At 54.5% G+C, this 25319-nt stretch overlaps 1 protein-coding gene across 1 annotated transcript; it reads right to left on the bottom strand.

The window, feature by feature from the left end:
- Window positions 1-416: 416 nt before the first annotated feature.
- HAS1 (hyaluronan synthase 1) lies at window positions 417-11225 on the bottom strand. The gene is made up of 5 exons (XM_036296216.1): window positions 11137-11225; window positions 6436-7146; window positions 4390-4615; window positions 3648-3780; window positions 417-1493 (listed from the first exon to the last, which is right to left on the bottom strand). Exons 1-5 carry the CDS (start codon window positions 11143-11145, stop codon window positions 818-820), a joined length of 1755 nt encoding a protein of 584 aa, XP_036152109.1. The 5' UTR covers window positions 11146-11225; the 3' UTR covers window positions 417-817.
- Window positions 11226-25319: the final 14094 nt, after the last annotated feature.

The raw sequence follows: 25319 nt of genomic DNA, 5'->3' as shown, positions 1-25319 counted from the left end.
GTTTCAAACAGCTGGGCCTGGCCAGCGTGGCTCAGTAGTTGAGCGTGGACCTATGAACCAGGAGGTCACGGTTCAACTGGTTGCAGGCTCACTCCCCAGTGTGGGGAGTGCAGGAGGCAACTGATCAATGCTCCTCTCTCACCGTTGATGTTTATGTGTCTCTCTCCTCCCTTCTTCTCTGAAATCAATAAAAAATGTATTTTTTTAAAAAGTTGGAGTCCTAGCTGGTTTGGCTCGGTGGATAAAGCGTTGGCCTTTGGACTGAAGGGTCCCTGGTTCGATTCCGGCCAAGGGCACATGCCTGGGTTGCGGGCTCGATCCCCAGTGTGGGGCATGCAGGAGGCAGCTCATCAATGATTTCTCTCTCATCATTGACGTTTCTCTCTCTCTCTCCCTCTCCCTTCAAGGCTGAGCCACAAGTCCCCAATTCTCAACCACCCAGCCCCCTTCATTGACAACAAAATGGGAGAGGTTCGGAAGAAAATAAATAAAAACTTTTATTACAACCTAATCACACAGTACAAATGGAGATTAAATAAGAGCAGGGAGAAGGTGGGGGCCCCTTCCCCCCATGCCCCTAAAAATCACACCCTGATCAATAAATACCCCCCCTCCCCCAGAGACCCAGAAGTCCCAGCCCCAGAACAGTCCAGGCTGAAGAATCTTGAGTTTACCACCCCCTCCCCTCACTTCATAGAAGAGGGAAACTGAGGCCCAGAGAACTCCCCCCAGCAAGTTCGTGGCTCCTGGGGCGCGGTAGGTGTCTCATCTCGCGTGCATCCCCCTCCCCCCTGGGCCGGCACCCGCGCACCCGGACTCACACCTGCACGCGGTAGCCCCCCGCCCTGCGCCGGCAGATCCTTCGCACGCCCACCCAGTAGAGCGTGAGCATGAGCGCCCAGTAGCCCAGGTAGGCGCCGGCCCCGGCCGCCAGGTGGCGCGCCTCGGCGGCCCGCGCGGGGCCGCTCCAGTCGGCCCGGGCCTCCTGCGCCACGCTGCGCACCAGGCCGCCCAGCAGCAGCAGCGCCCACAGGGCCAGCGGCAGCACCGGCACGTAGTTGGCGGCCAGCTTCCGGCGGCCCGAGGTGCCCCAGCCGCTCTGGTTCATGGTGGCCAGCGCCAGGAACTTGGCGGGCAGCAGGCCGCCCATGTAGAGCGGCGCGTAGAGCGAGAGCAGCAGCATGCGGGCGCAGCCCCGCAGCCAGGCCGCGAAGGCCGCCTTGGCCAGCGCCACGCCCTGCACGCACAGCAGCACCCACAGCAGCGCCCACGGGCGGCCCGCGTAGAAGAGCCGCAGCACCGTGGCCGCCACGAAGAAGGGGAAGAGGCCCGAGACCACCGCCTCGTAGGTCATCCACGCGTGGTGCCGGTGCCACCACAGCGCGTTGTACAGCCACTCGCGGAAGTAGGACTTGGACCAGCGCGTCTGCTGGCTGAGCCAGCGCAGGAAGGACGCCGGCGTCTCCGAGTAGCAGCGGGAGCGGGAGGTGTACCTGCGCGGGGAGGGAAGTGGGCGTCAGCGCGGCTCTCCTTGGCGGCAGGCATCCCCAGCCAGAAATGGCCACGAGCCGTGACCCCCTGGGCAAGTTTTCTCAACCTCTCTGAGCCTCCGTGTTCCCATGTTTAAAAAGGGGTTCATATGGTTCCTACCTAGCCCTAGCCCCATTTGGCCTGCGGACTGAAGGGTCCTGGATTGACCCCGATCAAGGGCGCATGCCCAGGTGGAGGGCTAGGCCCCCAGTAGGGGGCGTGCAGGAGGCAGCCCAACAGGGATTCTCTCGCATCGGGGACGTTTCTATCTCCCTCTCCCTTCCTCTCTGAAATCAATGAAAATATTTTTTAAGGCTGGTTTTTAAAAAAATAATAATAATGCCCTAGCAGGTTTGGCTCAGTGGATAGAGCATCAGCCTGCGGACTGAAGGGTCCCGGTTGGATTCCATCAAGGGCACATGTCAGGGTTGCAGGTAGATCCCCAGTAGGGGGCGTGCAGGAGGCAGCTGATCAATGATTCTCTCGTTGATATTTCTTTTTTTTTTTTTCATCATTGATGTCTCTATCTCTCTCTCCCCTCGCCCTTCCTCTCTGAAATCAATAATAATAATAATAATAATAATAATAGTTCCAAACTAATTGTGAGGCTTCAATGCCAAGTGCTTAGGACCAGTATATAGAGCACTTGCTCAATACATGTTATCTACTCAGTACTACTGTTTTTACAATGACTAATAGTATTATTGCCATTACTAATATCATTACGGTTACTAACACTATTACTAATACTGTCGCTAATCTATTACGAATACTCTGGCGCTGACTGTTATTGGCGGGCCCCATGGTGAGGAACAAGCCAGGCATGGTTCCTCCCCAGAACAGGCCACGTGTTAGGGCCTCTCCAGGGAACCATCAACCTCCCTTCCTGTGGCCGAGGCAGACATCACTAATCAATCCCTGCGGCTTCCAGCCACACCCACACAAGGCTGGAGTCCCTCGCATGGCATGTCATCAGGTGGCCGCCAGCAGTCAGTTAGGAGGGGTCCGGCTATTCTGTTCCCACGGCATTACCTAACAGTGTCCCGTCTCCTTCCCCTGTGTCACTTGGCATCCTCAGCGGCCTCCCTGCTGACCCCCTTGCCCCTTGCAGTCTGTATTCAAAACAGCGGCCAGAGCGATGCTGTTGCAACATGTCGCCCATCTGCTGAACACCCTCCCTCATTTTAGACCGACGCTCTTACCCTGCCCACAGCCTTTCATGAGTGGACTCCCTGCGCACTCTGTCCTCTCCTGCACTCTCCCTTGCACCATTTTCAGCCTCCATCCCTCTCTCACCTCTGGCACCATATTTAGCATTTCATTCCCTCCCCTTCACCTTCCTCTCCCTCTTCCTGGCCATAGCCTGTATCATTATCTGCCATACTATATGTTCTAGACTTTTCTCACTGTTATCTGTCTGCCTGCCCCGTCAGCGTAAGCATGCATGGTGTCTCTTTCATTAACTGTTACATCCCCAGACTCAAAGCACTGCGGGCACTTAACGTCTGTTGGGCGGGTGAATGCCTGGGCTTGGTTTTACCCCGAGTTCTTTCTGGCCCTTCCCCTGGGTCTAGCTTTGTAGAAATCACTTTCCCCTGAACTGCACCTGCTCGAGCCCACACTCCCCCGAGTCTCATGGAGTTACATCTCTTCTTCCTGAAGCGCGTGCTAGCGTAGGCGCTCTCCAGCTCTGTTACTCAGTTCTGCCCGCTTGCTCTCTATCTATTCATCTCTTTCCCTTCCTAACTCCCCCTGAGTAACTGCGCTGCCGTGGTAACCTGTGCTCTCCGGGACAGCGCCATCTCACCCATCCCGTATTGTATCCTGAAGGCAGGACGCCCCACCCCACCTGGCCTCACTTGGGAGAGTCCATAGCGTCTCATGGCTCAGTGCAAATGCTACCTCTGCCCCTGATGGGCTCTTCCTCTCTCCCCTAATGTCTCACTTGGAAGAGCCTGTTGTCCTGCAAGTGACTCTGGGTTTGGGGAATTACACACACACACGCACAGGCAGGCGCGCGCGCGCGCGCACACACACACACACACACACACACACACACACACACGGGATACTCTTTGGCCTCCACGCCCACTCAACCACCTGGTGCCCTGGCTTACTTGGTGGCGTAGCCCATGCTGAGCATACGGTTGGTGAGGTGCCGGTCATCCCCAAAAGTGCAGTGGGTGCCCAGGAACTTCTGGTTGTACCAGGCCTCAAGAAACTGCTGCAGGAGGTGGTTCCTGTACAGGCCTAGGCGGGTGGGAGGAGGGGCGGGGGCGGGGGTTACAGAGCGTCAGCCTCTGCTGTCGCCATCACCATCCCCACTCTTAGCTCGAACCCCAGCTCGTCTCCAATTCCAACCCCATCCTTAACCACTTCAATCCCATTCTCAGCTCTATCACCAACCACAACTCCAGCCCCAATCCTATTCTCAACCCCAAATCCTTCCTCGACCCCACACCCATCCCAAACTGGCCCCAACCCTGCCCCTGACCCATACCCACTCTGACAGCACCCAGACCCTTCCTCAATCCCAAATCTATTCCCACCCCTCCCCTACTCATCCTCATCCAACCCTTCTCCAACCCCCACCTGGCCCAACCCTGACCTTGACTCCAAACCCATTTCATCCCCTTCCCCAAAACCTTCCCCTAGCCCAGTGCTCATCCACACCCTTTCTTCAACCCATTCCCAACACCAAACACCATCCCCACCTCCAACTCCCTATCTTATCCCTCTCCCCAATTTCTGTCCAAGCCCCATCTTTGTCCACAATCTTAATTACACCCTCAACCCTTCCTGGTACCCCTTCTCCCTCTCACCCCATTCAGAGCCCTCCCAAGCCCAGCCCCTGCTCACCTAGGGGACCACTGATGCAGGACACACAGTGGAAGTAGCTCTGACAGGCCCGCTCCACGTTGAAGGCCACCCAGTACCGCAGGCTGCTTAAGAAGCTGACCCAGGAGTCCAGAGGGTTGAGGATCCGCACGTCCCCCCCAACAGCCCCCACCCGGGGGTCATCGTCCAGCACCCGCACCAACTCCAGCAAGGCCATAGGGTCCAGCCTCGTGTCTGAGTCGCAGACCTGTGGGGTAGAAGGAGCCAAGATCAGGCTAGATCCCTGACTGGAGCTGGTGCTTGAGGAGAGGGCACCTAGGGGTGGGGAGCCACTGGGACACTCTGCAGCCAATCCTACATAATAAAAGGCTAATATGCAAATTGTCCCCTCGACCAGGAGTTCGACAGGGCATTTGACCAGGGGGCAGGGCCAGTGGGCCAACTACCCATGGCCCCTCCCTCTGGTCAGCCCGAGCTGATGGGCCCCGATTGGGACAGGCCAGCCAGACCCCACCCGTGCATGAATTTGTGCACCAGGCCTCTAGTTTGAACATAACCTTGAATTCTTAGTAATTTTCAATGTCTAATCACATTTTAAGATGACCAGTATCCTCCCAAAACCCACGCTGTTGTATAATAAATACCCTCTCTGGTGATAGGGCCAGACCTGTATAACTTTCTTTTGACTGACAGACTATGACAAAAGTGATGGGATGTAACTCCCATGATTATATAACCTTTTATGGAAACAGTGAAGGGGTTTTGCAATGTAAGTAAGGTTCCTAATCTCTTAACTGTTAATTAATCAAAGGTAAATTATCCAGGGTGGGCCTGACCTAGTCAGGTGAGCCCCATACAAGAGGGGCGAGCAGTTCAAGACTTTCTGTTGCTAGTCTGGGAGAGGCAGGCTACCATGAGTTTTATGACGGTGAAAAAAAAAAAATCTGCCAACAAATACACATGAGCTTTGAAGAGGCCGCTGAGCCTCAGATAAGACCCAGGCTTGCAGCCTGATGGTACCCTGAACAGAGGACCCAGCTGAGCTTTGCCCAGACTCCTGAGCCATGGAAACTAGGAGATAATAAATGTGTTTTGTTTCAAGCTGAACAAGGTATTGTCATTCGTTATGCAGTAACAGAGAGCGAATGCCATGCATTGGTGAATGAATCGCTACATTGAACGAATGAGTGAATGACTAAGTGAACAAATGACTCTCTAGATGGAATAGATAGGTAAATGGATGGAAAAAATGAACAAGAGAATCTCAACACTGAAGGAAGAGAATGGAGGGATCTCTAAATTTAATAAATAGCCCTAACCAGTTTGGTTCAGTGGATAGAGCGTCAGCCTGCGGACTGAAGGGTCCCAGGTTCAATTCCGGTCAAGGGCATGTACTTGGTTGTGGGCACATCCCCAGTGGGGGTTGTGCAGGAGGCAACTGACCAATGTTTCTAACTCTCTATCTCCCTTCCTCTCTGTAAAAAATCAATAAAATATATTTTAAAAAATAAATAATAAATTTAATAAATAATTCTCTGGCCGGTGTGGCTCAGTGGCTAAGTGTCAACCCATGGAACCAAATTTCCAGTCATGGCACATACCCTGGTTTCAGGTCACCCCCAGTAGGGGGCGTGCAGGAGTCAGCCAATCAGATGTCTCTCTCTCTCCCCCATGTTTCTCTCTCTCTCTCTCCCTTCCTTTCTCTCTAAAATCAATAAAAACAAAATGAAACAAACAAATAAGTTGGATAGATGGATGCTTAAATGAACGCGTGAAGAAAATAATTTCTATATTGGATGAAGAAAGGAATGAATCTCTACATTGGATGGATGACTAAACAAAGGAATGAGTGATCTCTTATTGGATGGATGGATGGATGGATGGATGGACGGACGGACGGACGGATGGATGAATAAGTCAAGGAAAGAATTTCCATACCGAATGGATGAATGAATAAAGAAAAGGAAGGAAGCGATTAATTGCAATCGGCCCTGAACGAAGGCCTCGGGGAAGTGGGATTCGGGTGTCAGGGCCACGGTGGGGTGAGGGGGGGCGCCTCCCACTCACCTGCACGTAGTCCACGGAGTCGCCCAGCGCCTTGAAGGCGGTGTACATGACCTCGCGCTTGCCGCCCCAGCGCTGCGCCACGCACACGCACCGGCGCGTCCTCACCAGCGCCTCCACCGCCAGCCGCCCCGGGTCCTCGGACTCCACCTCGCGGTAGGCGCCCGCGCCCGCCCCCGCCGCGCCCGCCGCCGCGGGTTCCCAGGGCTGGTGGTAGTTGCCGTCCCACACGTAGGTGGCGGGGTCCTCGTCGGCGAAGACCTCGCGGAACATGTCGACCATGTAGAGGTCCTCGGCGCGGTTGCCGTCCACCACCATGAGCACGCGCAGCCGCGCGCGCGGGTACACCAGGGCGCGGGCGGACGCCAGGCACTGGCGCAGGTACGCGGGGTCCTCCTGGTACGCGGAGATGGTGAGCGCCACGCTGCGCGCCCGGGCCGCGTCCGGGGGCCCCCGCGCCGCCGCCCGCCGCGCCGCCGCCGCCACCCGCCGGTGCTCCAGGTACGCGAACAGGCTCTGCGCCACCAGGTGCGCCGAGAGGAAGGCGCCGTAGAGGCCGAAGGCGAGGAGGCCGTGGCGATCGGAGGCGAGCGGCACGCCGGCCGCGTAGGCCCAGGTGATGAGCACCAGGATGAGCAGCGCGAAGGCGAGGGTCAGCACCCGCCGGGCCGGGCCGGAGCACTGGCGGGCTGCCCGGCTGGGTTTGGGCACGTCCTGCAGGAGACAGAGAGGGGATGGCAAGGTGAATGGGTGGATTCTGGAAGGGAGACGCCTGGGTTTTTCCCAAGCCAAGGATAGCATCCCTTTTCTTGTAAAAAAGTAAAACTAAAAATCAAAACCCTGAGTATCCAGTGTTATTGTCATTAGTTAAAATAATTGTGGCAAACAGCTATCAAGGCATTCCCGGTTGCATTGATTCAAATGCATTTCCCCACGTTTTTGACAGCTCTTAAATCCATGAGGGTTACATTCAGTGAATTGTCACATTTAATTAACAGGAATCCCCCCCCCCCCCGCCCCTTCTTGATGGCACATAAAATAATGATTCGGCCCTCGCCGGTTTAGCTCAGTGGATAGAGCGTCGGCCTGTCGACTGAAGGGTCCCAGGTTCGATTCTGGTCAAGGGCACATTCTGTCCGGGTTGCAGACTCCATCCCCAGTGGGAGGCGTGCAGGAGGCAGCTGATCAATGATAATTGATGTTTCTATCTTTCTCTCCCTCTCCTTCCTCTCTGAAATCAATAAAAATATATTTCAAAAAATAATGATTCATCTCACGATCAAAGGTTCCTTACTGTGGAGACGATAATAGGAATAATAATATACTGTACAAATAAAAGAACAATACAGCCCTAGCCGGCTTGGCTCAGTGGATAGAGCATTAGTCTGCGGACTGAAGGGTCCCAGGTTTGATTCTGGTCAAGGGCACATGCCTGGGTTGCAGGCTCGATCCCCAGTAGGGGGCGTGCAGGAGGCAGCCAATCAATGATCCTCTCTCATCATTGATGTTTCTATCTCTCTTTCTCCCTTCCTCTCTGAAATCAATAAAGAAATATATTTTTAAAAAATAAAAATAAAAGAACAATACAATATGGTATGTACCAGGGGCAGTCATTAGCATCCTCATTTTTTTACAGATGAGTTCACAGGTGCAGCCGCCTGCCCAAGCTTACACCTGGAAAGCCGAGGAGCCAGGATTGGAACCCTAAGGATCCAATCACTAAACCACAACCTTATATACTGAGTTTCCGCCTCTGGAGAGCCCCATGGACAAGGTAATGTTTACTGCCACCATAGAGATGGCAAAACCGAGGCCCGATGAGCCAGGCGTGCATTGCCCAAGGCCAGGGAGTAGGTTTCTCCGATTCCCCCAGGCATGGCATGGTTCACCTTCTCCTCTCCTCTCTCCCTGCCAGGACCGGTGCCAGTCTGTGGGCTGGAAGAGTCCAGAATCAGAGGGGAGGGGTGCCTCCTGTTTTATGGGCTGAAAAATGGGGATTTAGCTCGTGCCACATGCTAAGCACTGCTCTAGTGAGGTGGGTACTGTTACTCTCTCCCGTTACAGATAAGGAAACTGAGGCACACATGTGTCTTCTCTTGCCCAAGGTCCCTCAGCAGCCTGGCTCTATATCCTCCTCTCTGCTAAACTGCCCCCTGTGGCACCAGTCCCCACCTTGGGGTTTATTATGAATTGAGTTAGTCATTAAGACAGAGAGCTGTGCCCTGGCCAGGTAGGTCAGTTGGTTAGGGGCAACATCCTGATCTGCCAAGGTTGTGGGTTCGATCCCAGGTCAGGGCACATACAAGAATCAACCAATGGATGCATAAATAAGTGGAACCACATTGCTATGACTGGTTTGGCTCGGTGGATAGAGCATCAGCCTGTGGACTGAGGAGTCCCAGGTTCGATTCCAGTCAAGGGCATGTGCCTTGGTTGCGGGCACATCCCCAGTGGGGGGTGTGCAGGAGGCAGCTGATCGATGTTTCCAACTTTCTATCCCTCTCCCTTCCTCTCTGTAAAAAATCAATAAAATATATATTTTTTAAAAATAAGTGGAACCACAAATCAATGTCTCTGTGTGTGTCTTTCTCTCCCTTCCTCTCTCTCTAAAAATCAGTCAATCAATAAAAATTTTTGTTAAAGTATACAGTACAGGAATCACTGACCATATGTGGCTACTGAGCCCTTGACATGCAGCCAGGATGCCTGAGGAGCTGAATTTTTCATTTTATTTAATTTAAACTAATTTAAATATAAACGGTGATTCTTGGTTCAGTTATTGAAAAGTGCTAAGGGGGAGGGGGGGGTTGGAACAAATAGGGTCTTTTTCAACTGTAAACCTTACGAAATCCAAGTATTTCCATGGAAAATGTAGCATCTGTATCAGATGGGCTACCCATCTGGCTTTTGAAGCCTGAGTGTGCAAGACAGAAAGTAAAATGTCTCATTCATATTTTTGTATGGATGACCTACTAAAATGAGAATATTTTGATAGAAGGCATCTGTATATCTGTGGCCCAGTGCCCGCTGCCTTTTTCACTACGGCCCGCAAGCTGACACGGGCGTTCACGTTTTTAAGTGGCTGGACAAAGTCAAAAGAGGAACCATATTTTGTGGCACATGAAAATTACATGATGTTCACATGTCAGGTTTTGTCGGCACACAAGCACGCCCATCGTCACATATGGTGTCTGGCTGAGTTCACACCAGGCCAAAGTTTGGCTGCAAAGGAGACCGTATGGCCGGCAAAGCCTCCACTATTGACTACCTGGCCTTGTACAGGCAGCTTGCTGGATCTCGGTTCAATTGGGCTAAATAAAATATATTACTAACATTAATTTCACCTGTTTCATTTTACATGGTTTTAGTGTAGCTACAAGGAAATTTTCAACCACGTACGTAGCTTTCTTTTTTTTATAATATATTTTACTGATTTTTTTTTTACAGAGAGGAAGGGAGAGGGATAGAGAGTTAGAAACATCGATCAGCCGCCTCCTGCACACTCCCTACTGGGGATGTGCCCACAACCAAGGTACATGACCTTGACCAGAATCAAACCTGGGACCCTTGAGTCCGCAGGCTGACGCTCTATCCACTGAGCCAAGCCGGTTAGGGCCGTAGCTCACTTTCTGTTCCTATAGGACAGGTCTCAGGTGGAGCGCTCAGCCTGGCGCAAGTCATCACTCTACACTGACAATTATTATTATTTCTCCTGCAGTCCTCCTGCTCTGTCCCTCTCCCCCAGGCGGAGCCCTGTCTGGGTTTCTGGGGGAGTAGCCCACTTCCTGCTGGGAATAACCCAGTTGGGTGGGTTTCAATCCCGACCACAGGCATGAACACGCATGTATCGGCCGTGGGCACCCACCCACGCGTACATACACATGACGAGTGACACACAGACACTCATGTCCTAGAACAGTGGTTCTCAACCTTCTGGCCCTTTAAATACAGTTCCTCATGTTGTGACCCAACCATAACATTATTTTCATTGCTACTTCATAACTGCAATGTTGCTACTGTTATGAATCGTCATGGAAATATCTGATATGCAGGATGGTCTTAGGCGACCCCTGGGAAAGGGTCGTTCGACCGCCAAAGGGGTCGCGACCCACAGGTTGAGAACCGCTGTCCTAGAAGATGCCCAGACACGTGTTCTAAGGCAGAACTTGGTGATCCTGAGACCCCACTGACAGGTGAACGGGACATCCGCCTTTTGGCAAAAAGGAGCAACACCGGGAGGAGATGCTCACCCCACAACAGACCCAGGCACACCCCCCACCCCCACCCCAGGGTCTGGACAACAAAACAGCAATAGTCACAGAGGGGTTCGAACCATATGAAATTGCCATTTTTACAGGTCAAGAGAGACTACATGTCAGCGATTTCATCTGGTTCAACTTAAACTGAACACGTCAAAAGGGAAATTCACATCCACCTGTGAAGCAAACACCTCCCCCCCCCCCATCCCCGTCCAGCACACAGACATGCACGGACTTACAGCCACACGAACACGGACATGCCACACACTACATACAGGTGGGACGGCCACCGGCATAGCCTGGACCCGCACACTCAGCCTCACGTGGTCGCTGTCACACACCTGGGCTCACACCTGAAATCTCCGCACCCGCGGTCCCCCCGCACACGTGGTCACACGCCTGGCAGTGTCCCCCCCACCCGCACCCCCCACACACATACACACACCTGTCTCATTGATGCGGGTCCGGCTGGGCTCTCTCCTCTCCGGCTGCTCTCAGCGTTTCTCTGCGGCCCGAGGGCTGGGGGGTCCTTTGTAGACCAGCGGCGGCGGGGGCGGGAGGAGGGGCTGACGTCAGAGCTGAGCTGGTCCAGGGGCTCTGAGGTCACGGCCGCCGCCGGGCAGCTCCACCCGCTTCCCGCCACTACCCCCACCCCCGGCGCCCAGACAGGCCTGCCCTCCAGGTCCCCCATCACCACCGCCCTCCCCTTCCCTCCTGGGTCTCCCCCATCACGCCCCTCCCCCTCCCCGTTTTTCTCATCTCTCTCCTCTCCAATCCCTGTATTTCTCCCCATCTCTCTCTCAGTCTCCATTTCTCTCTCTTGCCCCCCTTTCTGTATTTCTCTTCGTCCCTCCCCACCATTTCCTCCTCCCCCATTTCTCTCTCCTCCCCACAACCTCAGCTCTCCTCCCCTCCCCCTTCTCACCCAGACATTCCTCCCCCCCCCCCCCCCCCCCCGCCCTGCACAGGGCCCCTCCCCTTCTAGCCCCAGACTCCGTCCTGGGTTGGGTCCCCCAGGGACTTGTCTGGGGAACTGGCAGGAGGAATGAAAGGACACACGTGCGTGATTGTGGGTGTGACCGTGTGTGAGCCGGCCTGTGAGGCACGCTGTCTGGAAGGGGAGCTGTGAGTGCATGTCTGTCCCTTCAGCGCCCAATTGACAGGCCCACATGTGTGCATGTGCGTGTGTGCATGTGTGCGTGTGCGGGGGGCTGAGGAGGAGGCTGGGGCACTGGGGTTTGTCTCCCAGGGGTTTGGGGGTCATCTCAGAGTTGTTGACCAGCTGCCCCAAAGAGCTGCCTGGGAAACTGAGTCAGTCTAAAGGTGTGTGTGTGTGGGGGGGGGGGGGGCCCTGGGGCATCTGAGCCCCAGCCCCTCAGGACCAGAAGATAAAGGTCATTGCTTCCATGCCCTTCTTTCCAGGATTAGAAACAACAAAACAAAACATATCTGCATCTAATTCTTTTTAAAAATATGTATATTTTATTGATTTTTTACAGAGAGGAAGGAAGAGGGATAGAGAGTTAGAAACACGGATGAGAGAGAAACATCAATCAGCTGCCTCCTGCACCCCCCCTGCCCTCCTGGGGATGTGCCGGCAACCAAGGTACATGCCCTTGACCGGAATCGAACCTGGGATCCTTTAGTCCGCAGGCTGGCGCCCTATCCACTGAGCCAAATCGGTCAGGGCCCTGCATCTAATCCTTTCTGTCTTTTCTTATGAACTGATAATGTTTCTCTCCTTCCATAGCTGTCTTCCTGTGTCTGTGACCCTGATTCTTTTTTAAATATAACTTTATTTTATTGGCTTTAGAAAGAGAAAGGGAGAGGGGGGAGGGAGAAACAGGGATGGGTTGCCTCCAGCATGGACGCTCACCAGGGATCAAACCTGCAACCTGGGTATGTGCCCTGACAGGGAATCGAACCTCCAACCTTCCTGCTCCAACCAACCCAGCCACACGGGCCAGGGCTGCGACCCTGATTCCTTATCCCTGTGTCTCCCCATCTTTCTCTCTCGCTTTGCCCCTGTCTTTCTCTGAGACGATCATTTTGTCTCTGTCTTCCTGGCTCTGTTTCTCTGTCCATCTGCCTGTCTGGTTCGCTTTCTCTGTGCGTTCCTGTCTGATTTTCTCCATCTCTCTCTCTCTCTCTTCCTGCTTACTCTGGGTTTGTGTGTGTTTCTAAATTTCTGGCTCTGTCCCCCTGATGTTCTTACTCTGTTTATTCTGTGCCTCTCTCTCTTTTTGAATGCCTCTCTTTCTCATCCATCCTCTCTCTCTCTCCCCCCCCCCCCTTGAGTTTCTCTCCTTTGTCTCTCTGTATATATTTCTCTTTCCTTCTCTCTGAATGTCTGTATCCCTACCTCTTTTCTTTTTTCTTTTTCCGGCTTTTGTTTCTTTCTGTTCCTCTTAGTGGCTGCCCATTTCTCCTTTCCCGCCTCTACCTACCTATCCATCAGCCTATCTATCTGGGTCTCCATCCTCCCTCGGTTCTCTACATCTCTGGGTCTCTTTCTGAGTCTCCATCTCTGTGTTTCTCCCTCTTTCTCTTTCTCTTTCTCTCTCTCTCTCTCTCTCTCTCTCTCTCTCCTTCTCATTCACTGTTTCTCTGTGTTTTCCTGTCTCTAAGTCCCCCCCTTCTCCCTGCCCCTGGATCTCGTCCCCCCCTGTCCGGGAGCTCTCCCCTGCAAGTGCCAAGCCCTCACTCCCCGGGTTCCCGGGAGAGGCAGGCTGTGCAGGGCCAGCTCCAGGTTGGGCCTTGGCCTGCGCCTGACTGTTGGGGGAAGAAGGCCAGTTCTGGGCCCCAGCAAGGGGAACCCCGCCCTCCCCCCAGAGCACAGCGGGCCTGTGCTGACGCGGTTGCCAGGAGCCGGCCACTGCCTGGTGTCTGCCTGTGTCAGGATGATGGGTCCCCGGTGGGAGCTGAGCCAGGGCAGGAGGGGAGGGTGATTCCTCTACCCCAGGGTGGGGCTCGGGGCAGTCCCGGTTCCACTCAGGAGCTGGGTATTTGACTACCCTACGCTCCCCCCCACTCCCCGCCAGGGTGGAGCCGCTGTATAAAACCAGATGCTTCTAAAACCAGAGTGTGGATACGGGAGGAGGGACCAGGGCTTTAACTCCAATGGTTTCCTCCTTTAGGGTCCAGGAGTCCAGGCCCCCAGCCCCCTCCTTCCTCAGACCCAGGAGTCCAGGCCCCCAGCCCCTCCTCCCTTAGACCCAGGAGTCCAGGCCCCCAGCCCCCTCCTCCCTCAGACCCAGGAAACCAGGCCCCCAGCCCCTCCTCCCTTAGACCCAGGAGTCCAGACCCCCAGCCCCTCCTCCCTCAGACCCAGGAGTCCAGGCCCCCAGCCCCTCCTCCCTTAGACCCAGGAGTCCAGACCCCCGGCCCCTCCTCCCTCAGACCCAGGAGTCCAGGCCCCCGGCCCCTCCTCCCTTAGACCCAGGAGTCCAGACCCCCAGCCCCCTCCTCCCTCAGACCCAGGAGTCCAGACCCCCAGCCCCTCCTTTCTCAGACCCAGGAGTCCAGGCCCCACTCCCTCCTCCCTCAGACCCAGGAGCCCAGGCTCCCAGAATTCCTTGCAGGGAGATGACCAAGGCTGGAAGAGAAGACGGAGCTGAAAGCCAAGGACAGAGGAAGTGGGGCCCTCCCACAGCAGGCAGGAACTGGTAGAGGTGGGACTACCTTCTGCTCCCCTCACAAACAGCCATTTCTCCCCCAAACCCACACTCCAATGGGGCTGATCCCCGGTCCCTGTCCTGGGTCCACCGTGGCCCTCCCAAGAGTTCCACTGTGCTCAGAGAACCTCAGAGCGCGGTTCCAGACCAGGACACAGGACAGCAGAGTGGGGGGGGGGGGGGGGCTAGAGACAGAGGGAAGCACATTTGTTCACTGTAGGGATATCTCTGGCACTGCTGGCAGGCCAGGCCCCCATTTGGGCGATGCCAGGCATGGAGATGACTCAGACTGGGACCCAGCCCTTGAGGGGATGCCAGTCTGGTGGAGGAGACAGCTGTGTAAACAGAGGGCCACAGACCAGTTCGAGGATGCACCAACCCAGCTGGGGAGTCAGGGAGGGCTTCCTGGAGGAGGTGATGTGCTGGAAGAGTTAGCCAGAGTAAGGGCAGGGGTGCAGAGAGGGCATCCAATCAAGGCATGTCCTGGCCAGTCAGGAAAGTATAGGTGGGAGCATAAATGGTGAGACAGAGGGATGTGTGGGGGTGGGGTGCATAGCAAGGTCCACCCGGCAGGATTTTGAATGCCAGATTCAGAGGCTAGGACTCTGTCCTGGGGGCTCTGGGGAGCCAGGGGAGGGCTGTGAGCAGGGGAGGGGCAGGGCAGGGGCAGCTCTGGCACTTGTGAGGGACACATTGAACGCACAGACTGGGGACTTCTGGCCACGGTGTCTGGGTGGCAGGTCACATCTGGGTGCTCCCGGGCTAGAGCAAGCTCTGAGCCTGAGCCTGAGCCTGAGCCTGAGCCTGGAAGGTGTGGGCCGGAGGAGACTCGGGCTGGGATGCACAGAGCCTGGCTGACCCTGAGGAGCAAGGAGACGGGAGACGGACAGCAGGCGTGGCGGGCGGGCTCCCCGTTCACTGGAGCTGTTCTGATTACAGCTGCACCATTTCAGGGACCTATTCTATTGCCTTAGCCCTTTGCGGTCGTATTAAATTTGGACATGGGTGTCGTACTGGTCGGAATTAATTTCCATTGAAAGAGCAGGGATACATACCATGCAAGATTATGAAGGATCAACAAGATTTATTAATTCTTTTTTGGAACTACGTCACTAATCGTAGAATCACTACAAACGTTATCACTTTCTCCGTCAGAGTCAGTATTCAAGGTGCCAAAATAAAACTCTTCATCGTTACTTTCAGATTCGCAGTACACTTCTTTCGGTAACTTTCTTTTTGCCATTTTGGAGGATTATTTTGAAATATCTTAACAAGCGAGAATGCCTAATTACAGTTAAACGTAATTTGTAAAGCTTTATTTGAAATTCTGCAAAGTATCTCCGAAGCTTGTCAATTTCTTCACTCTCAAAAGGCGACTGACTCGCCACGGTGTTTTGCATGGCGAGTGTGGAACGACCGTGTTTGTTTATATTGAGTTCCGATATCTCCGATTTGCCGGGGCAGTGTTTTGGTTCGTGACAAGGTCGCTTAGACACTTAAGAGCTTTCAGAGAAATGATGAACTGACACATGAATGAATAGAGTTAAGATTCGTACGGTTCCTTGCTGTGGTGGCTGAGAGCAGACATACGACCGGAACGGTAAAAAAGCTTTGGTGGCTGAGGGTAGACAAACGACCGCAAAGGGTTAATATTTTATTATGAGAGAGATTAGGGGCCCAGGGAAGTAACCTGAGGATGTCTGTGTTCTGTTAAATACTTGAGTGCAGGCAAATGATTTTTCTGCAAGGCGCCCTGAGGGAGTGGGTTTGGGGGGGGGGGTGCTTTGGGACAGGTAGATACTGAGCAACAGAGAGAGAGAGAAAGGGAGGGGGGAGGCTCACCTGATTCCCCTGTTTAACATGAACCCTGCCCCACCCCTGACCCCCTCTACCTTCTTCCACTTTCTCTCTTTTCCTGGGCATTTATCCCACATAAAGTACTAGCATAACTCGCCCATCTATCATCTTTTTTGCATAATGGGCGTCTCCCTGGTGAGTCCTACCCAGGCTGCCATCTCCACTTGTTTGGTTCATGACTCTGTTTCCTCGGGGTCCGGTACACAGTAGGTGCTCAATGCGTACGTGTGGAATGAATGCGTGAGGTCAGGACGGCCAGAATGGTAGGCGGAGAGTGGGAAGAGAAAGAGGAGAGAAAGGAGAGGAGAGAAAGGAGGGAGGAGGGTAGAGAGGGGCGGATGGGGGAGAGGGCGGAGGGACAGGGAGGAAGAAGAGGGGTGGGAGGGAGAGAGCCCAGCAGCGGGGAGCCCCCCCACCACACCCAGCATCCGCGTGTCCACCCCTCAGAGTGGCCAGGCCTGAGAGGGGCGGTGGGAGGAGCTGCCAGGGAGGTGGGACCCTGGGCCAGGCATCCAGATCAGCCAAGATCCCAAACCTGGAAGCCGACCGCCCTGGAGTTCCCAGAACTCAAGGGCTTGGATCTCGGTGGCGCTCTGGCCCAGCTGGAGTTACACCCCCCTCACACCCACGCTCTGGAAAACACCTAGGCCTCCACGATTCCAGCGAAGTGCTGGGAGGGACGGCGGCGGCGATGATGGCACATCCACCTTCTGCCTCTGGAGAGAGCTGTGGCACCTCCGGGCCAGGAGGAGGGGCCCTGACTGCCGTAACGCGGTCCCTCCCAGTGAAGATCTCAAACCGGCTTCCTCCACTGCTCCTGCCCGTTCCCGGAGGGAAAGACGTCCTTGTTCGCAGCTCTGTCCTCTCTGTGTGCCTCCCAGGAGAGCCTCTTCAGGGCCCGGTCTGTGGTGAAGGCCGACCCAGGACTCAAGGTGGACACGGGCCTTCGGCAAGGGAGTCAGGGAGGCACCAAGCAAAGCACGTGTGCAATCGAACCTGGGTCGGAGGGAGGAGGGGCTGGGGGCCTGGACCCCTGGGTCTGAGGGAGGAGGGGCTGGGGGCCTGGACTCCTGGGTCTGAGGGAGGAGGCCTGGGGGCCTGGACTCCTGGGTCTGAGGGAGGAGGGGCTGGGGGGCTGGACTCCTGGGTCTGAGGAAGGGGGGGCCGGGGCCCTGGACTCCTGGGTCTGAGGGAGGAGGGGCTGGGGGCCTGGACTCCTGGGTCTGAGGGAGGAGGCCTGGGGGCCTGGACCCCTGGGTCTGAGGGAGGAGGGGCTGGGGGCCTGGACTCCTGGGTCTGAGGGAGGAGGCCTGGGGGCCTGGACTCCTGGGTCTGAGGGAGGAGGGGCTGGGGGTCTGGACTCCTGGGTAAGAGGGAGGAGGGGCGGGGGGCCTGGACTCCTGGGTCTGAGGGAGGAGGGGCTGGGGGCCTGGACTCCTGGGTCTGAGGGAGGAGGGGCTGGGGGCCTGGACTCCTGGGTCTGAGGGAGGAGGGGCTGAGGGCTTGGGCTCCTGGGTCTGAGGGAGGAGGGGCTGGGGGCCTGGACTCCTGGGTCTGAGGGAGGAGGGGCTGGGGGCCTGGACTCCTGGGTCTGAGGGAGGAGGGGCTGGGGGCCTGGGCTCCTGGGTCTGAGGGAGGAGGGGCTGCGATCTGCACTCCTGGCTGCTGCAGAGGGGGCCTCATCTGGCCTCTGGAGTCCATCCCTCAGCTCTGAGAAACCTCACAGACCCAGGGTCGGTTGCTCACATGCTTTGCTCGGTGCCTCCCCAACTCCCTTGCTGAAGGGCCGTGATCCACCTTGGGTCCTGGGTGGGCCTTCACCACAGACCGGGCCCCGAAGAGCCTTCCTAGGAGGCACACAGCAGCCTGAGTCAGAAGACGGATGCGAGAATGGGGTGCCGAGGGACGGGGAGGAGCCGGTTACTTGTGTCATCTTGGCACGGGGCGGGTTTTCTTGTTTTCCTCTGAATTTACTGAGGTGACCCTGGCTAATAAAACCACCCAGGTGTCAAGCGTACAACTCCACAACAGCACCTGCACGCTGCATCGTGCGCTGGCCACCGTTTTATTCCCCGAGCCTCTCTCGTTTCATCTGTGAAATGGGACCATCAAATGGTCCCTCACACTGGAATATTTTGTGAGCGTTAGCTGTTCCTCAACCAGCAGCAACTCAGGGTCCCCGGGACGGACTCGGGCTGCAAGAGGGGGACCCTGGCTGCCCCGGCTTTGGTCTGGGGAGTCCGCCCGGTTGGGGAGTCGGCCCGGTTAGGGCTGGGAGGGGCCGGATCTCTGGAGTCACGCTCCTGGCTTCCAGGCCTGGTGCCTTCGGGCCAGAAACCTCCCGGCCCCGGGGTAGCTTCCCCCTCCACCTGCAGGCAGCGGAGCCCATGGGTGTGCGTAGCTGAGACCCTGCTGGCCAGCCTCGGGATCCCTGGGCCCCAGCTTCCTCGAGCCATGAAGACCCTCCCAGCCCAGGCCATTTCAGAGCCTGGCACAGCAGGAAGCTCAGAAGTTTGGGGGGCGGACAGACAGCGCAGCACAGAGGGGTGCCATCAGGGGGCGCCTCCACATAGAGGAGGCCAGAGAAACAGAAGGGGAGGCCCGGCCTGTGGTCCGCGCGGCTGGCACGCAGTCCCGGGTCCCGCCGGGAGGAGGAGAGAAGAGGAATGAACGCCGTCACGCTGCGCTGTCCGCCGGTGTCTGTTGCCGGCATCAGGCTGTGGGGTTCAGCCCAGACCCCATCCCGGCCGAGGTTCCCTGAGCCCTGGGACGACACCCATTTCCCAAACGCGGAAACTGGGGCTCAGGGAGGGGAAGAGGGGGCCCAGGAGCACACAACCCGAAGCCGGCCCCACCCTCTGCTCCAGGCATCATCCCCGAGTCCTGCAAATAGGTCTGCGGGCGCAGAAGCATCCCAGCCCCCCTCCCCCCCCTCCCCCGCCCCGGGTGCACTGGCTAAAAGTGCAGATCACGGAGCCCCACTCCCACATCCTGACTCAGTGAGCTCAGCGCCCCCGAAGTGACTTACGCGAAAGCCCCAGAGTTTGAACCGTATGAAATTGCCATTTTCTCAGGTCACCAGCGGCCAAATACCTGTGATTTCGTTTGGTTCAACTTAAATGGAACACATAAAAAGAGAGATTCAGACCACGTGTCAAGCAAATACCTCTCTTCCCCCCCGGCCCCCTTCCTCCTTTTCCTCTCGGGGTAAAATGTTTACCGAGACCTCGGAGCTGGCGGTGGGCTGTCCTGCGGCGCCGCGGCGTCCTCCCCGGCTCCTTCCCCCGCGGCGCAGGCCTTCATCGGGTCACGTTAACAAAAGCACGATGGGGTTTCATGAGCCAACAGATTTTATTGTTCTTATTCCTCCCGTCGTTATTACAGTAATTTTCCTCTCCTTCTGGCTCTTCACGAAAGGAACATGATAAGATGAAGTTCTTGCAAAACAGAAGAGAGAACAAAAGCTTACTCCGACCGAAACAGATACAAAGGCGGCAGAAAGGAGAAGGAATGAAAAGGAAGAAATCCAGAATGGGAGCCTTCCTGAGTCCGACGCTGAGGGTGTGCCCCGGGGCTTTACACTATCTGATCCTTGGCTGTAGGAGCTGAGCACCTTGTACCTGTTCCGCTGAACGTGCGCGAAACTTCTCGTGGTGTTAGAGCTTCGGTTCTCAACTTTGGCTGCACATTAGAGTCACCTGGGAATCTTTTTAAAATCCTGATTTCTGGGCCTCATCCTCCGGAAATTCTGCTTCTTTGTGATGGGGTGGGGCCACAACATGAGTAACAGAGAAACAGAATTTCCGGAGGATGAGGCCCAGGAATCGGGATTTTAAAAGGATTCCCGGGTGATTCTCATGTGCAGCCGAGGTTGAGAACCGCTGTGTAAGAGAAAGAAAAAGGAAGGAAGAGAAACACCAGCCTGTTCCAGAAGAGCAGGTCCCCAAAGAAAGTGATGCATCAAAGGTTCCAAGCCGCCCTGACCGGTGTGGCTCAGTGGATAGAGCGTCGTCGGCCTGTGGTCTCAAGGGTCCCAGGTTCGATTCCGGTCAAGGGCAAGAATCTTGGTTGCGGGCACATACCCGGTGGGGAGTGTGCAGGAGGCAGCTGATCGATGTTTCTAACTCTCTATCCCTCTCCCTTCCTCTCTGTAAAAAATCAATAAAATATATTTTTTAAAAAAAAGAAAAGAAAAAGTATAAAGAAACAGATGAATTTAAAAAAAATTTTTTTTATTGATCTCAGAGAGGAAGGGGGAGGGAAAGAGAGTGATAGAGACATCAATATGGCTGCCTCCTGCACGCCCCCTACTGGGGATCGAGCCCACAACCCAGGCATGTGCCCTTGACCGGAATCAACCCTGGGACCTTTCAGTCCGCAGGCCGACGCTCTATCCACTGAGCCAAACCAGTTAGGGCTCAATAAAATATATATATATATATTTTTTAAAATATATTTTATTGATTTTTTACAGAGAGGAAGGGAGAGAGATAGAGAGTTAGAAACATCGATGAGAGAGAAACATCGATCAGCTGCCTCCTGCACATCTCCTACTGGGGATGTGCCCGCAACCCAGGTACATGCCCTTGACCGGAATCGAACCTGGGACCTTTCAGTCCACAGGCCGACGCTCTATCGACTGAGCCAAACCGGTTCCGGCAATAAAATATATTTTTAAAAAAATAAAGATTCCAAGCCAAAAGGTAGACCCTGTCCCAGTTACTAACCGCCACTCCCCCCCCCCCCCCCCCCCCCAGCTGCCTCAAAGAAGAAACCAGGACAGAAGAAGTCTAAAAATGGAAGCGGTATTATAATCCATTTAACTTTATTGGATGATAGTATTTGTTTTTAATAACTTTAGAGCTTGAAATTCACACCTAGTAAAGTATTAGCTGTGCATACAAAATGTTAAAAAAATGTTTACTGAAGCCTGATATACTGTACACACAGAACACTGCTCATATAAATGTCCCATTGGCTAATGTTCATCAGGTTAACACGCCTGTGTAACCAGCACCCAGATCAAGAAGCAGGGCCCTGGTTGGTTTGGCTCAGTGGATAGAGCGTTGGTCTGCAGACTGAAGGATCCCGGGTTCGATTCCGATCAAGGCCACATGCAGGCTCCATCCCTAGTGTGGGGCATGCAGGAGGCAGCTGATCAATGATTCTCATCATTGATGTTTCTGTCTCTCTCTCTCCCTCTCCCTCCCTGTCTGAAATCAATAAAAATATCTTTAAAATTAATTTACAAAAAAAGCAGGCATCCCCAGCTGCCTCCTTCCAGCCACCTACACCTCCCCCCCACACACATGCACACACATGCACACACACATAGGCACACACGATGGACACTGCTCTAACCCCGTCGGCACAGGTTACCCGTTTGCACCCGTCATGGAGACAAATGCACCGTACATCCCTATTGCGCCGGCTTCTTTCCCAGGACATCGGGCCTATGAGATTCGAGCAGGTTCTGATCATGGGCTCAGCGCCCTCCCTGTAGAGCAGCATGTGGCTGTGTGATTGTTACGCTGTCTCTCGTCACTGAGCAGAAATTCCTCCGCAGGAGGGAGTGTTCATAGTTTCGTTTACAAGTGAGAAGACAGAGGCTTCAGGGAGGAAGCCCCGGTGCCAGGAGCCTGGGTCCCAGGCTCAGTCAGCTCAGGGCTGCAGGCCCGGCTCTCCCCCTCGCGGGTCATGTCCTCGAGTCCTGACCAAGCAACACTTCTCAGGCAACGCTTCTCAGGCGTCAGTGGTTTCGCAAGCAGCAGAGCTGGGGGGAGAGGAGGGAGAATACCCTGCCCTCCACCCGCATCCACAGGTTCCCTTTCGATGGTTCCAGTTACCCACGGTCACCTGGGGTCTGAAAATAAGAAATGGAACATTCCAGAAATGAACAAGTGGTAAGTTCTTAACTCCACGCAGCCCTGAGTAGCCTGATGACATCTCACGCCATCCCACACCGTCCCATCGAGCGCGTGAACCATCCCTCTGCCAGCACCCCTTGCGGTTCACATCGCCTGCCTGCTAGTCGCTTCATAGCCCTCGCAGTCACGACATGCACAACCGCGTGTGTTTAGTGGTAACCCTTATTTTACTTAATTATTATTATTTATAATTATTTACTTAATTACACTTTGTTATTAGTTTGCTAACCTCTCCCTGTGCCTAATTTATAAATTAACCTGTATCCTACGCTGTATACACAGGAAAAACCATAGTACATATGGGGTTCAGGACTATCCACGGTTTCAGGCACCCACTGGGGGTCTTGGAAGGTATCCCCTGCTAATAAGGGGGGTGACTGTAGACCTGGGGTCCCCCCTGATTCTTACTGCCTTGCTCCTACCATCCATGCTGGAGTTGATCTGTGATCTTCTGGGGCAGAGGACATAAAGGTCTCTCTGAGGTTTTAAAGGTTTTCAGAAAACGCCACTGGCTGCCTCACAAACACACGGGTAAAAGCAGAGCGAACACGGGGACAAAAACAAACGCGAGAGCGTGAGGCTTCTCCGTTCTCCGTTCTTCATATGTCCTGGGGCCTGTGCCAGGCTCTGTGGCCAGAACTCGGAAGCAAACTGGATAAAGAACAGCCTTAATCAGCTCGGCGTGGTGGAGGGAGTGGGGGGAGGAGAGAGGAGGCCCTCGGTCACACGAGAGCCACCCTGGCCAAGCCCCTGGCCACTAGCCACATGCAGCTATTTACATTTAAATGGGTTCAAGTGAAAGGAAATGTATAACCTAGTTCCTCCACGGGGGATTTGGACTCTGCGCTGGATACATGGCTGCCATGATAAAGGGAGCAGTGAATGAGGGGGGCTGTTGGGAGGTGCCATGGCCCGACTGTGACCCCGATGTTCATGTCTGGGTTTTTCCCTCACACCAAGCGATTCCTCAGTACCAGCCGGGTGTGCCACCACTGAACTCAATTCCGACACAGACTACCCAGGGATAGCATCAGAGCCTTGAAGGAGGGCTCAGTCCTACAAGCCTGCCCCTCCCCCCTGTCCCACGGCAGATGCCAATCGTAAGTCCAGGCTGTCACCTGTGCCTCTGACCACCAGCTATAGGTCGCAGGTTCCCAGCGCTCCCTCCTTGGGGTCCATTCATTTGCTAGAGAGGCTCACAAAACTCAGGAAAGCCCTTTACTCACTAGATCGCCATTTATTACAAAGGATATATGAAAGGGTACAAACCACCAGCCAGATGAAGAGATACCTAGAGCGAGGCCTCAAACACAGGAGCGTCTGTCCCCATGGATTTGGGGGCCTGACATAGTGGCACATGGAAGCGTTCTGGTTCCCCGACCTGGAAGCTCCCTGAACCTCATCTTGTTATTTATTTATTTATTTATTTATTTACTTTTCACGGAGGCGTCATTACAGAGCCATGATTGCTTAAATCATTGGTGACTGAACTCAGTCTCCAGCCCCTCACTGCTCCCTGGAGATCCAGGCGCGGGGCTGAAGGTTCCAACCCTCTAATCACAGGGCTGGCTCCTCTGGTGACCAGTCCCCACCCTTCGGTGCTTCCCAAAAGTCACCTCATTAGGAGACACAACTCGGAGTGGTGAGCACACAGCACAATATACAGATGACGTACTGTAGAATTGTATAGCTGAAACCTATACGATTTTATTAACCAATATCACTCCAACAAATTCAGCTAAAAATAAATACATAAATAAGTAAAAGGGAGGGAAAGTCACCTAATTGATATAACAAAAGACACCTTTATTGCTCTCAATATAGGCAACTCCAAGGGACTGAGGAGCTCTGTGCCAGGAAGCTGGATAAAGATCAAATACATATTCCTTACTATAAATCACACTATCAACCCGGCTGGTGCGGCTCAGTGGTTGAGCTTTGACCCACGAACCATGGGGTCACGGTTAGATTCCCAATCAAGGCACATGCCGGGGTTTTGGGCTCAATCCCCAGTGGGGGGCATGCAGGAGGCAGCCAATCAATGATTCTCATCACTGATGTTTCTATCTCTCTCTCCCCCTCTCCCTTCCTCTCTCTGAAATCAATAAAAACATACTTTTTTAAAAAAGAATTTTTTAAAAATCACACTATCACAGGTGCCCCCACAATTGCTAACATGGAAGCCACATGCCAGGCACAATACTGAGCTAAAGAAGAGAAGGTTCCTGCCCTCTAAGAGAAAATATTGGGCAAAGGGTGTGTAACAAACAGGCACTCCAACAAAAACTTACACACAGAGAGGTGTTCGTAACAGCGTTCTCCACAACAGCCTGGAAGTGAGCAACTACAATGCCCGCCAGTGGGTGAACGGGGAACCAAAATGCAGTCTATCCGTACAACGCGATGCTCTTCAGCCAGGAAAAGGAATGAAGGACTGGTACCGGGTACGACGCGGATGAACCCTGCGAAGGGAAAGGAGCCAGACACAAAAGGTCACACTCTGTAGATTCCATTTAGATGAAATATCCAGCAGAGGCAAATTCAGACAGAAAGCAGATGGGTGGCTGCCAGGGCTGGGGCCTGGGGAGTTCCTGCGTGATGGGTGGGGTTTCTGTTTGGGGTGATGAGTTCTGGAGGAGGTCGTCAGGACTGCACGGCAACCTCAATGCACTCAGTGCCATGGGTGATATACTTACCATGGTTAAAATGCTAAATTCTAGGTGGTGTATTTTACCACACTTTTTATCCAGCAGAGGAGGAGGAGGAGGAGGAGGAGGAGGGAGAGGAGGAGGAGGGAGAGGAGGAGGGGGGGGGGGGCAGGAGGGGGGAGAGGAGGAGGAGGAGGAGGAGGAGGGAGAGGAGGAGGAGGAGGAGGAGAGGAAGGAGAATGGATATCAGAACATTGCCTGAAGGCTACAAGATATGCAACTTCTCCATCCCAGATTCTGCCCCCCTTCTCTCCTCGGGGGCATGCAAACCCCTTTTCCTCTGCCATAGTGAGAGGCCAGGCTTTGTACTTGGTTTGTTTCCAAAGATGGGCAAAATGGATCAGTGAGTGCTAATAGACGTGCGGAACAGAGTATTATTATGTCTTGTGGATTCCTGTGCCAGCGGAAGTGAGAGCAGGAGGCCCCTTTTCCCCTCTTGTCTCTGGTTTTCTTCAGCAGACA

The sequence above is a fragment of the Myotis myotis genome, unplaced genomic scaffold, assembly GCF_014108235.1.
Source record: "Myotis myotis isolate mMyoMyo1 unplaced genomic scaffold, mMyoMyo1.p scaffold_m19_p_28, whole genome shotgun sequence".
Lineage (NCBI taxonomy): Eukaryota > Metazoa > Chordata > Mammalia > Chiroptera > Vespertilionidae > Myotis > Myotis myotis.
Note: the sequence above shows the minus strand (reverse complement) of the source record. Positions and strands in the feature narration are given on the sequence as shown.

Coding starts and splice junctions, on each gene's coding strand:
- HAS1 (XM_036296216.1), bottom strand. Junction 3,781..4,389: donor CTGCATCAGTGGTCCCCTAG/GTGAGCAGGGGC, acceptor CCACCCGCCTAG/GCCTGTACAGGAACCACCTC. Junction 1,494..3,647: donor AGCATGGGCTACGCCACCAA/GTAAGCCAGGGC, acceptor CTCCCCGCGCAG/GTACACCTCCCGCTCCCGCT.